Source organism: Globicephala melas, chromosome 13 (genome assembly GCF_963455315.2).
Source record: "Globicephala melas chromosome 13, mGloMel1.2, whole genome shotgun sequence".
NCBI lineage: Eukaryota > Metazoa > Chordata > Mammalia > Artiodactyla > Delphinidae > Globicephala > Globicephala melas.
Window position 1 is genome coordinate 14,224,207 of NC_083326.1, and position 14,032 is coordinate 14,238,238.

Genomic DNA, 14,032 nt, shown 5'->3' on the forward strand with positions numbered 1-14,032 from the left:
AAGTTGTTCCAGAATAAGTAAGATAAAATAATCATCCCTGTGTCTGGCACACTAAAAGCGCTCAAAGTACTGTAGCTATTGTTGTCATTATTTTCTGAATTCAGATTTTCCTTCACCGATAGATGGGGGATTTGGACAACATTCCACTTCAGGCCTCAACAGAGAAGCCCAGCTTTCATCTGGTATTATGTATTACGGTTCAGTCTAAGATTTCATTTGAAAAACAAGAAGGGGTTTTTAAAGTGATAGTGTGGTGAAGTGATGAAAACCAGCACACCAACATTTTATATTTTCTGAGAGTAAAGTTAACTAGAAAGCCAGCAGTAGATTATAAAGAGACAGTATAACATAGCGCAGCAGTTACTCTGGCTGGCATCCCACTTCCGAGTCTATCACTTATTAGTCATGTGACTGTGGGTAAGCTATTAAACCTCCCGGTGTCTCAGCTTGTACATCTGTAAGAGGGGGATGGTAACATTGCCTACCTTATTGTGAGATATGTGTTGTGAGCATTATGAGATAATAAAAGTAAAGGGCTTTCTTCCAACAGTGCCTGGCGTGTAGTAAGAGCTATGTAGGTCGGTGGCGGCAGCGGTGGTGGTCATGGTGGTGCATGTTCTAATCAGAGCCCTGTGCCAGGTGCACTGCAGCTCAACTCAAGTGGGAAAAATCTTCCATTTAAACAATTATTTTCTCTGTAGGCAAAAATAAATATCTGTGACAGACTATATTCTTAGAAATCATATTCCCAAGAAATAAAATTCCCCAAAGATCTAATTTATAAGATTGTATTTTTAACCACATTGAATTCTTTGACATTTTAAAAGAGATCTGTTTTGTCCTTCTATCCTTGAGTAATGAGGGTAGTTAATTAAACGTACAAGTAGTACTACAGATGGAATTTTTAAAATACAGTCATTTGGTCTAGTTATTTAACATAAAAATGCTTAATCTCCTGCAGTATAATTTGTACGTAGACTTTGATACAAAATTCTTGTTACACTTTTCATGAATTACTCTGCAGTGGAGAAAAGGTATTTTGTTGTCAGTGCCTTAATATCCGTGATTGCAGAGCTGAGCATTCAGCACTGAAACACTGGACCACACACTTAGCTTTTCCTGGATGATGGAGGCTGAACCTTCCCTTGAAGTTGCTGCTTCTCCCAAGCCAAGTCTTGCTTGAGCCAGAATGTGTTAAGTGATACAATGGGAGCAATACCCATGCTTTCTGGTTGGCTGTCTCTTAATGATATCAGTTGTAGAAATGGTACCATTTCTACTGAAAGTCAGACTCTTTCTAGAAAGGTCTCCAGATCTACCTCTGCCCTGACCAGTTTGCATTGTTAATATTTAATACAGTCAAGAAGTAATTACTGGGGCTTCCCCGGTGGCGCAGTGGTTGAGAGTCCACCTGCCGATGCAGGGGACACGGGTTCGTGCCCCGGTCCGGGAGGATACCACATGCCGCGAAGAGGCTGGGCCCGTGAGCCATGACCGCTGAGCCTGCGCGTTCGGAGCTGTGCTCCGCAACGGGAGAGGCACAACAGTGAGAGGCCACGTACCGCAAAAAAAAAAAAAAAAAAAGAAGTAATTACTGAGTTCCTGTTATGTCCCTAGCCCAGATAAGGAGTATTTCTAGGTGTTTGAGAGAGATACAGAAAATAAAGAACATGATCTATACTCCAAGAAAATTACAGGACTTCCCTGGTGGTCCAAGTGGTTAAGACTCCAAGCTTCCACTGGGGGGGCGTGTGTTTGATCCCTTGGTGGGAGAACTGAGATCCCACACGCGTGGCCCGACCAAAAAAAGGAAAGAAAATTATAAGTCCCTTAATATAACGGGAGGGGGAGAAGACTGTAAATGGAATCCAAACACTCTATCAGCTACATGATTTTAAACAAATTGTTTAATCTTTTAAAATTTGATTTCCTCACTTATTAAATAGGTCATTTAATGATTGTTATATGGGTTAAAATCAGATCATGTATATGAAGGTGCTTTGAAAACCATGAAAATGCTACGCAAATATAAAATTCCTGTTTTTATTACGATCACTTTTATCAGAGAAACTATATCTACGTAGAATCGTAAAATGTCAATAAAGCAAATACTGTATATGACTTTAAGTGTCAAGAGTGCTGCTGTAGGATTTCCCAGCAGGGTGAGGCTGTAGTGTGTTAGAAAACTAGAGACCAGGTGATAAGTTGCCAAGGGTTCTGAACCTGAGATAAGCCTGGAGCCTTGGTGAAGACTTGGGTAGATGGAAAGGAGATCGTGACCTGAGCAGGGTCATGGAGGTTACAGATAAGCATGTCTTGCTCTGGAAGCAGGAAAGAGAGAGCAGAGTCAGATTTTGAATACTTGACAGAGTATAAATTTTACTCTTTTAAAGTATACAATTCTTGGGCTTCCTTGGTGGCGCTGTGGTTGAGAGTCCGCCCGCCGATGCAGGGGACACGGGTTCGTGCCCCGGTCCGGGAAGATCCCACATGTCGCGGAGCGGCTGGGCCCGTGAACCATGGCCGCTGAGCCTGCGCGTCCGGAGCCTGTGCTCCGCAAGGGGAGAGGCCACAACAGTGAGAGGCCCGCGTACCAAAAACTAAATAAATAAATAAAGTATACAATTCTTTTAAAGTATACAAGTGGTTTTTAGTGTATGCACAAAGTTGTGCAGTCACCTAATTCCAGAACATTTTCATCACGCCCCCCGAAAAACCCATATCCATTAGCGGTCACACCTCAGTCCTCCATACCCCAAACTCCTGGCAACAACAAATCACTTTCTGTCTCTGGATTTGTCTGTTGAGGACATTTCATATAAATGGAATCACTCCATGTGCATCCTTTTGTGTCTGGCTTCTTTCACTTAGCACAGTGTAGTTAAGGTTCATCTGTGGTAGCGTTACTTTTACGGCTAATGAGTCATCCACTGTGTGCATATAGAACATTTTATTTATCCATTCATCAGCAGATTGGCATTTAGGCAGTTTTTGGATATTACGAATAGCACTGCTATGAACATTCGTGTGCATATTCTTCTGTGGACACTTGTTTTCAGTTCTCTTGGATACTTCCCTTGGAGTGGAATTGCTGGGTCATATAATTCTGAGTTTCGTTTTTTGACGAACTGCTTAACTCCAAAGTGCCTGTGCTATTGTATATTTCTGCCGGAAATAAACAAGCTTTCCAATTTCTCTACATCCTTGTCAGCATTTGTTACTGCCTTTTTGATTATAGCCATGCTGATAAGTGTGAAATGGTATCCCATTGTTTTGTTTTGCATGGTTAATGATGTTGGGCATCTTTTCATGTGCTTATTTGCCATTTGTATATTGTCTTTGGAGAAATGTTTATTCAAATCCTTTGCCCGTTTTAAAATTGGATTGTCTTTTTATTGTTGAATTGAAGAGTTCTTTATATATTCTGCATACAAAGTGTCCTTACAGATACAGGATTCATCCTTACAAATATATATGTCCTTATAGACAGATAAGTGTTTTCTCCCGTTCTGTGGGTCGTCTTTTCACTTGATCTTCATGGCTTAGCGAATTAAACCCACTCCCTTTGTCGTGATTTTCAAAATGCTACCTGTGCACGCTTACTTTCATTTCCAGTGATCATTTAATTCCTTGCCAGGCTAGTCTCCTTTCCATTAGCTGTCATTCCAGGCCCAAGCTTTGTTTCTGTGCATCCTGCCTGTAACGCACCTTGCTTTCTCGCTGCCTTTCCAGATCGTACCCTTTCTCTCAAGACCGTCCGTTATTGCTTCACCTTACACTGATATTCCTCTCTGCCCTTTATTCATTTCATACAGGGTTGCCCTCGTCACATGATATATGGTATTTAATTAGATGCCGACTCTTCTTTAAGTAATAACATGAGCGTGCCTGAATGAATTACAAGACCCTCAGGGCCAGGAACTCTGTCTTCATTTCTTTTTCATTGTCCTCACTGCCTACATGATAATATTCAGGGCTCACTTGAGGTAGCATAAACCCACGCTGAACATATGGGTGTGCCCCTTCTGTCATTTTTTACCCAAAGTGATACATACGAAATACCCATTTTTCTCATTTAAATAGGAGTTCAAGAAAAGTAGGCAACCTGGCTCCTGCCCTCTAGGGCCAAAGGAAGCAAGTGTTCTTGGCCGTTTAAAGCCACATTCTTGCTAGGGGTTAGGGCTGTAACTACAAAGAGTTAGAGGGGCCTCCCTGGTGGTGCAGTGGTTGAGAATCCACCTGCCAATGCAGGGCACATGGGTTCGAATACTTGACACTGCAGTGGCTCTTCCTCTGAGTTGTGTTTATTCCTTCATCCATTAAATACTATACTCCTGCTGTGTGCCAGGAATGCGCAGATAAATGTAAGACTACCCTGCCCTGAAGAAGTTTCTGGTTTCACAGAGGAGACAGATGAGTCAGCAAAGAAGTCCTTAGCCTTTTTTTGTATTTTAACATCATGAGATAAAACTGCATTCCATATGATACCATTGGTTACAAATGTATTACCTTTATGAATTAAAATACACTTCTGGATAGCATCTTGATGTTGGTTGAAAATTCAGTACTTAAATGAAGATGGTTGTCAAAATAATGTAATACAAATTCAGTTAACACTGAGTTGTGTTTATAGTTGCACATCTCTTAAATAAGCATGCATTAACGTCTTTTTTTCTTAGAGAGTGCTACATGTTCAGAGTGCGATTTCTCTTTTTTCCTGCTTTTCAGGACTATTATATTATGCAGGACATGGTTATGAAAACTTCGGGAACAGCTTTATGGTCCCTGTCGATGCTCCAAATCCATATAGGTCTGAAAATTGCCTGTGTGTACAAAATATACTGAAATTGATGCAAGAGAAAGAAACCGGACTCAATGTGTTCCTGTTGGACATGTGCAGGAAAAGGTAAACTGTCCATTCTTTATATACTGAAACTTGTTGGTCAGTTAAATATCAACCTTGAGAAGTTAAATCTAAAGGCAAACCTCTGCATGGTAGGAATCACTTAAGTTTGTGAATTTTAGCTTATAGACTGAAAGTGATGAAGAAGAAAACTAGAGGAAAATATATTTTCTGTGTGTGTTTTACTTTTTCCTGTCTGCTCTAGGACAAAAGTGAAGAACAAAAGGGCATGGGTATTTTCTCATAATAGAAAAGATACAGGGGCTTCCCTGGTGGCACAGTGGTTAAGAATCCACCTGCCAGTGCAGGGGACACGATCTCCAGCCCTGGTCCGGGAAGATCCCACATGCCACGGAGCACCTAAGCCCGTGCGCCACAACTACTGAGCCTGTGCTCTAGAGCCCGTGAGCCACAACTGCTGAGCCTGTGTGCCGTAACTACTGAAGCTCGCATGCCTAGAGCCTGTGCTCCGCAACAAGAGAAGCCACCGAAATGAGAAGCCCACACACCACAACAAATAGTCGCTCCCGCTCGCCACCAACTAGAGAAAGCCTGAGTGCAGCAACGAAGACCCAACGCAGCCAAAAATAAATAATATAAATTAAAATTTTAAAAAAAAGAAAGAAAACATACAGCTCTTCAGCCTGCCTTTAGAACATTTCTAACAATCCCTGCAGCTGTTCCTCCAGGAATTAGCAGAGACACCATGCATGGAGTGAGGGCCTCTAGTTAGTCATGGTATTGCAGACAGAGAAAGTTCAGCTGAAGCATACGTTTGAAGATTTGGATCCCACTTGTCTGCCATTGTGATACTAAGGAGTGGAGCCAGTGATGATTCTACTCCGATTTAGTGTTTTGCTTGCTCAGCTGTTACCAATCAAAATCCAATGGCCGAATTCAAACGTAACTCCAGTTTTAAAGCTAACAAGAAAAAAGGTGTGAGTCTCTGCTGTCTCAATAGTTTAGGAGCCCTGGATTACTTTTGGTAAATATGTAGCTAATAAGATAAAGGAATTTGAACCTATAATTTTAAGTTATGTGTAATAGGATAGTATCATGTTTGTTATTGATGTTCTTTTAAGAATGCTGTTTTAACTTTTCATATTTATATCTGTCCTTCTCCTCTCCTACCTTTTAAATAGAAATGACTACGATGATACCATCCCAATCTTGGACGCACTAAAAGTCACTGCCAATATTGTGTTTGGATATGCCACGTAAGAAACTTTTACGTTTATGTTGAGGATTCCTTCATTCTTCGATGACTTCTTTTTGATTGTAGATTAGAAGCCTAGAAATATCCATAGCCATCTAGGCATAAATTTGCCTCGATATTTTTTTTTTTTTTTGCGGTACGCGGGCCTCTCACTGTTGTGGCCTCTCGCGTTGCGGAGCACAGGCTCCGGACGCGCAGGCTCAGCGGCCATGGCTCACGGGCCCAGCCGCTCCGCGGCATGTGGGATCTTCCCGGACCGGGGCACAAACCCGTGTCCCCTGCATCGGCAGGCGGACTCTCAACCACTGCGCCACCAGGGAAGCCCTGCCTCGATATTCTTGATAGAAATTTTTAAATAATTGACTTCAGCACTTCATAGCTTGGCATCTTCTTTTTACTAAGCAGCAAAGCATTTAGTTCTTGCTTAAAGATTAACTCTTTATTCGGGATGCCATGAGAGAGGCAGGGGAGTACATGAGGCTCATCAGTTTTTGCAGAAGCCTCATGCGGCAAGTGTTTGCTTTTTTAAAAATGTCTTTTTTCAGGTGTCAAGGAGCAGAAGCCTTTGAAATACAGCATTCTGGGTTGGCAAATGGAATCTTCATGAAATTTTTAAAAGATAGATTATTAGAAGAAAAGAAAATAACTGTGTTACTGGATGAAGTTGCAGAAGGTAAAATAAAAACTAAAGAGAAAGCTACTCAGGGTTCTCTGTTGGGTCATTATTTTATTCCTATTGTTACTGTGCAGATTTGGAATTCGTATTTATAAGACAATTTTTTTTATATAATGTTCACAACACTCAGGTTTCCCTCCTTCCTTCCCTATTGGCTTAGCTACATGCATCTGTGCAGTATTACTTGAAGTACAAGTCTGACCCCAGACATGGTTGTGAAATAAATGAAGTTTAATCCTCAGAGCTCTTCACCTTGTTTCTATGCTTAGTGCCTGATGCTGCCCAGTCTGCTTATTTGCAAAAAAAAAAAACTGTCTAATGAGCATCCTCTTTCAGGATCAGACAGATAAACTTTACAGAAATGCTGAGACCCTATGGGGAAAAGCGGGGTTCTTTTTTTTTTTTCTTGATGAACTTAGTAGTTTTAAAATTCTGCTTTAAGGACAGGATCCTAGAGGTGTAACACCATGTCTTCCATTCCCTTCTATTCCTTCCTTCCCTGCCTGGCATAATGCTGTGCTCGTGTCAGGTGTTGAATAATCATGTGTTACAGCTGTAGATTGACATGTGTTTTTTGAAATGCCATTTTACAAGTCCTATCAAAGAGAAGGCAGTTCTTTTACAAACTGGCTCACTAGCAAATGGAGTTTCATGGATGTTCCTAAGATGGCAGCTTGAGTGTATGGTATCTGAGTGTTTCACGACCTGCTGTTAGTCACATTCGTTTATTTTCATGTTTTTGTCGGTGTAGATCCCTTAGCTGGATCACTTAACTACTTTCCCCTTTAATGTAGACAGTCAGAGCTTTGGCCCTCCTTCTTCAACCAAAGAAGTTCTGCTTTTATGTGTTTTACATATTGTGTGGGCTTCTATTTAAGTTCTCATTTGAAGACAAAGTTCTGGCGCTTAAAAAAAAAAAAATTAAAGCCTTTGGAGTATGTCAGTTATTTTCAAAGTGAGATCTGTGAAGGTACTTCAGAGACTCTAAAATGCTTTATTCTAATTTTAGTCTTTAAGATATATTAACTATCTTAACACTTAGTAAAAAGCACCAGTTCACCCACATATGATATATACTTTGTTGTTATGGCAATGAGTGGCATCCCAGTATGTGCTATGAGTTTATATTTGAACTTCTGGATTCTATTTTTATTTTATTATATATTTGAACTTTGGATCTTCTGGATAACTTAAAAATATTCAGAAAAAATGTAAGTATTCAAAGATCATAGACCAAATAGTCAAGGCAGAAAAACTACCTTTCCAGTTTCAATTGTGTACCCGTGAAACAAAATATGAAATAAGCTGACTGCTGTTACAAGGCTCCAGCTGTTAATCTGTGACCCCGGATTTTGATTTTTGTACTCCAGACAGCATTATTGTTCAGTTGCTTGAAATTGCAAAATAAATTCTTTCCTATCTAGTTTTAGCAGTATGGCATTTAAGGGACCCAAAAACCATCTTACTATATAAAACTCCAAGACCTGCTAGAAAAAATTATTTAATTAGTATTTCATTTTTAATGATGTCAGTCCCTTAGAACATACTTCTGACAGTTTTTATTGTGGAATTAGTTGTTTAACATGAATCTCAGACCTTGACAGTAATCTACATCCAATTATATGTTCCCTCTCTCTCTTTCCTTGCCTCCCCTTACATGGTAACCATCATTCTAAATCTTGTTTATCGTTCCCTTGATTTGCTTCTTACATAGTTTTAATTGAGTTTATATTATGTCTGCAAGAAGTATGTATATTTTAATTTTAGTTGTTTTTAACTTTATCAAAAGATATTATGCTGTGTATTTGGGTCTTGAAGTTTTTCAATTAATGTTATATTGCTAAGAGTAATCCATATTGTTGCATGACTGTGGTTCATTCATTTTGACTGTATTATAATATTCTACTGTGCAAACATACTAGTTTTTTCAGCTGCCCTCCTGTTGAGCATTTGAGTTACATCCCAGTTTTTGCTATCGTGAACAGTACCGTTGTAACAATCTCTTATCTGTCTCCTGGAGTATGTGTGCAAGAGTTTCTTTGGGGTATAAATCTAGTACTTGGAATTACTGGATCATGGGGTATGTCGGTATTCAATTTTAAGAAATAATGCCAAACCGTTTTGCAAAGTGGTTGCACCAATCTACACTTACCCTCTTCCCCGTAATGTACAAGAGGTCGTGTAAATCTGCACTCTCTTCATCACTTCATATGTCAGACTTTTTTATTTTTGCCAATCAGATGTGTTAAATACTATCTCACTGTGGTTTTGATTTGGGTTTCCCTGATTGTTAGTGATATTGAACATGTTTTTAATGGCAATACGTATGTCTTATGAAAATCTGCTCGTGTCCTTGGTCCATTTTTCTATTGTGGTGTTTTTGCTTTTCTTACTGATTTAGAGGAAATCTGATATGTTCTTGATGTCGCACTAGCTAGGACCTCTGAGACATTCTTGAATAAAAGTAGTAGTGGTAGACATTCTTGCCTCATTTCTGATTTTAAACGGAATGCTTCTAATATTTTCACATTTAGAATCAATGAATTTAAATCGAACGTGATAACCTTTTTCCTTCAACTAGAAAATTTAGTTCAACTACATTTACCGTAGGCTTTTCGTATCTGTTTTAACCATTTAATTTTTTATTTGGCTCATTCTTCCTTTTTCATCTTTTAAAACATTGATTTCTATATCTTCTCTCCTACAACAATATAATTTTATATATGCTCATGACCCTTAGGCTCCCCCCAACCCCCAATATGTTGATATAACTTAGTTCTCAATTGTTTGATATATTCCTCCCATTCTGTGTGTGTGTGTGTGTGTGTGTTTATAATAATCATATATATAAAATCACACTCTGTCTCTCTCTCTCTGACCTTACTATTGGTGAAAGAAAAACATTTGGAATCTCTTTGTGAGCAAAAGGGATAAAGTCTTAGAGTTTTATGTCTCTTTTTCCCAGATAAGTAACTACTTTCCCAAGACAGGTATTAATTTATTTTTATTAATATATACAGAAATGGGATAAATTTATTGTAATGTATTCATACAAAAGAATATCTGGTTTTATAAATTTAAATTGAGATTTGTTACTATTCATAAGTCTCTAAATCATGTTGAATGAAAATAGTATTACAAAAATATGTGTGTAACATTTTTGTTAAGCACAAAATCTAAAATGTTCACACATACTCTTTACCAATATCTACATGAGTGAAAATTAAAGTATGCATAAGAATATACAGAGTACTTTGGTTACTTTGAGTTGGGGGAGGACAGTGATGGTGCTTTAACATATTGGTAGTTTTAACACATTATTTCCTTTTTTAAAAATAAATCTTAGGTAAAAGCATGATATTTTAACTTGCTCATAGCTGTGTCATCATTTATTATGAGAATGTATTTGTTTATCATGTTGAGAATGGATTTCTCAACAGAGTATAGACATAAAATTATGACTGCCCATACAGTAAAGAAATATACTTTCAGCCCTTTGTGAATTTCAAGGCTTAAAATATTGGGGATTCATTAATAGAATTATAGAAGATAAAAGCTAGAAAGGGGCCTTTAGAAGTGAGCTGGCCAGTATTTTTACCTTTTTGCTCACTGCTACATCCCTAGCACCTGGAACCGTGCCTGGCACATAGTAGGTGCTTGGTAAATATCTGTTGAGTGAATAAGTGATATTGAGGATATAGTGTGATTTGTAGAAGAGTTCTTGGTCTAAATGAAAGGATGTGGTCTTAAAACCTATATTCACTTCTTATCTTTTAGATATGGGTAAATGTCACCTTACCAAAGGCAAACAGGCTCTAGAGATTCGAAGTAGCTTATCTGAAAAGAGAGCACTTACGGACCCAATACAGGGAACAGCACATTCTGCAGAATCTCTGGTGCGGAATCTCCAGTGGGCCAAGGCACATGGTACAGTAAAGTCTACTTTCTATGAGCTGTTTCTATAATATGTTTATATAAAATCGTAAAGTGTTTTTCCTTCTGAACATACAGCTTTCCTCCTAATTTTGTAAGGAAAATATTTTAGCCTAGTGAGTAAACCCAAGACTAAGCAAAGGTTTCAGTTATAGATATTACACTGATTTATTTGATGTTGCAAATATTAAATTAACCCATTATTTTCACATTTGGTAAAATTAAAATGATCATTCTTAAATTCTGTCTTTAAAACTATTTTCAATTTGTCTAATATACAATCCCTTAGATTCTCCTATATTGTGAGATGTTGAAATGTGCCATTTTAAAAATCAGACAGTCCCCTACTTGATAAACATGTTTTCTGTAAAATGGGGACAAGAAGTAGTGCTTACTTGATAGGGTTGTTGATATTGAATGAAATCACATGTAAAGACACAAACATGATGGTCAGCAAATACTGAATGTTTATAAATATTACTGAGCATAACTGAGCATTGTCTCCTGGACATTTGAATCCATGGGTGGGTGAGCAAGAGAAAGAAGGTGAGGCAGAAATCATCTGTAACTTAATCACCTCTGGTAATTCTATGTGATTTAGTGAAAAATAAGTTTAAATTATTGGCTGAAATAATAGTTGGTTGAATCTTCTATGAATCCCAAATATCTATGCTGTGGATACATTATTAAGTAATAACTGAAAATTAATTGTATTTGTTGAACTCCTATATAATGTCTTATTTTTCGTAACAGTCTGTTCTCTAAGATATATTTTTGGTAAATTAACACATTGAAGCACATTAAATAAAACTATTTTCATGAGGAGTAAGGAAACAGTGGAAATATATCTACAATTGTATGTATACTTTTGATTACCACTATAAAAACTATGTATGCAGAGGGACAAGAGCTGTAAGAAAATAGAAAACAAAAGATACTTGCTTGACCAGTAGAATATTCCACCCTTTTTTTATGTGTGTGTGTGTGTCTTTAAACAATGTTACTTATATAACATTTTTAAGCAGCAGAAATAGCTCTAATTGTATTTTGCCTCATAAAGAATATTAGTTTGCCACTTAACATCAGAAAACTTACGAAGCATTCTTTAAATATTTATAAATTGTTTTTTCAGAACTTCCAGAAAGTATGTGTCTTAAATTTCAATGTGGTGTTCAGATCCAATTAGGATTTGCAGCTGAGTTTTCCAACGTCATGATAATCTATACAAGTATAGTCCACAAACCACCTGATATATTAATGTGCGATGCCTATGTTACCGATTTTCCACTTGTAAGTCTTTTTCTTCTATTTAAAATATCATGATATATCCTTACTTACTAACAACTAAGTTTTTGAAAATTTAAAAGTTGATAAATGTAAAGGCAATATATATATATATTACACTTACAAAAATATTTGCATTTCAGTCATGATAGTCGTTAATATTTAAAAACTAATTGCCAAAATACCTTAAATATGTTAAGTTTAGGAATGTCTGAAGTTCACCCAGAAAAGAAGGATTTAATTTCCCTTACCCTAAATAGGATATCAAATATGAAGGAATAAAATGTGCTATACATATGTCCAGAATAACTTCCTTTTAAAAACGTTTCCAAGGACGTTTCCAAAAAAGTTACTACAACAGTGTAAGTCGTATTTGTCAAGCTATAGTAGTATATTGGAAGAATAGAAACCTAGTTCCAAAACAAAACATTTATTTCGTATTGGCCTAAGGAAGCCACTAAACTATATCCCTCGTTCCTACATAGTTGTAGTAAATTGAGGCGTAAACACGGAGTAAGGCAAACAATCCAAAACATCTCCTTTGCTTCTCCTTCATGGAGGACATTTGCTCAGTGTGACCCCCAGAATTAGACGGGTCTGTGCACCAGTCCCGGCAGCTCTGGACCCGGGTTGGCCCACGGGCACTGGCCAGGCGGAGCCTGAGGGCTGCTCTCTATAGAGTCACAGAGTAGATCCCCTGCTCTCGACAGCTGTTGCCTCTAAAAGAAAAAAGGGAAAAGCTGCCTTTGGCATGTCTACTTATTCCTCTTAAACATACAAATCACATAAATCCCCCTGCACCTTCCCAAAAGTGATGAATGTGGAAGGAGAGAATCCAGGAATCTAACACTAGTGGGGCTCGAACTTAAAAGGAAACTTCAGGACACTTAGAAGTGTTTGTAGGAATAGTTTGAAAGTAACTGTCCTTTCAGAGCTAACTTCCTAAGTGTATCGGTGAGGAATTTAGAATTTACTCTAGAATGTTATTTTCATTGTATCTCTAGCCCTAGGTAAGGGATTACCTACTCTGACCACAGTTCATCAGAGAGCAGTACCTGTTAAGATGTTTTATGGTCAGATGATGTTGTGACTTCCATTGATTTCATTAATAACATTTGCTGATTTTCACAGGACCTAGATATTGATCCAAAAGATGCAAATAAAGGGACGCCCGAAGAAACTGGGAGCTATTTAGTATCAAAGGATCTCCCCAAGCATTGCCTCTATACTAGACTCAGCTCACTGCAAAAATTAAAGGTTATTACTTTTCCTGTCTATAACTACTAAGGGAAAACTTTATGAAAGTGAAAATGCATTTTTGCCTGTGAACCTTGGATTGGTCCATAGATGTGCTGCTGCTTTGCGTATTAAGTTGAAGTAGAGCGAACGGCTGGCTGTGCAGCAAGTCTCAGTGGCCTTTTGCATGTTGTATCCTGTCCCTGATAATGGCCTGAGGATTTGTGTGTGAGAATGCAAGTAATTGCCCTCCACGGTGTTAAAAAGTTAGAGACAAAAAGCATAGTCTACTTGTAAATATCTTCGCATTTTCAGTTAAGCATTTCCTATTTCTGACTTTCTACAAAACGTAACAAATTAGAATTGGAATTTATTTTGATCTCTTTTCATCTCTCGTTGACCTTAAATCAGAAACTACATGGTACATGGTCTATAGGGTTGAGCTTTCTAACAGAACCAAATTCTTGCCAAACTGAGTTTTTATTTATAGCCAAAACCTGGAGAATGAAGTGAGCACTGTTGACGAGGACAGTCATAAACCTGCCGTTGCCCCGTCCGTGGCTAATCTACTTCCACTCTCCTTGTATCTTTGAACTTCTGTCCATTATCTGATTCAATTATACTTCTCCACCTATGGTTGTGATTATTCTGTAGTATTTTAAAACAGCTAAACAAAATTTTGACCTAGATGTAAAGCCAGTTATTGTTTCATTAAAAGATTATTCCCCATCTCCAGTAATAGGGAAAGATCGTTTCCCAAGCCCCACTGCTTGGAAAATACCTT

At 38.0% G+C, this 14,032-nt stretch overlaps 1 protein-coding gene across 1 annotated transcript in view; it reads left to right on the forward strand.

The window, feature by feature from the left end:
* Positions 1-14,032, forward strand: part of MALT1 (MALT1 paracaspase) — a 59,515-nt gene that overhangs the window by 39,792 nt on the left and 5,691 nt on the right. The window contains exons 11-16 of the mRNA XM_030868049.2: positions 4,729-4,906; positions 6,046-6,120; positions 6,665-6,792; positions 10,573-10,722; positions 11,861-12,018; positions 13,144-13,269. Of these exons, the coding sequence (XP_030723909.1) occupies positions 4,729-4,906; positions 6,046-6,120; positions 6,665-6,792; positions 10,573-10,722; positions 11,861-12,018; positions 13,144-13,269 (815 nt within the window). The remainder of the gene's footprint in view (positions 1-4,728; positions 4,907-6,045; positions 6,121-6,664; positions 6,793-10,572; positions 10,723-11,860; positions 12,019-13,143; positions 13,270-14,032) is intronic.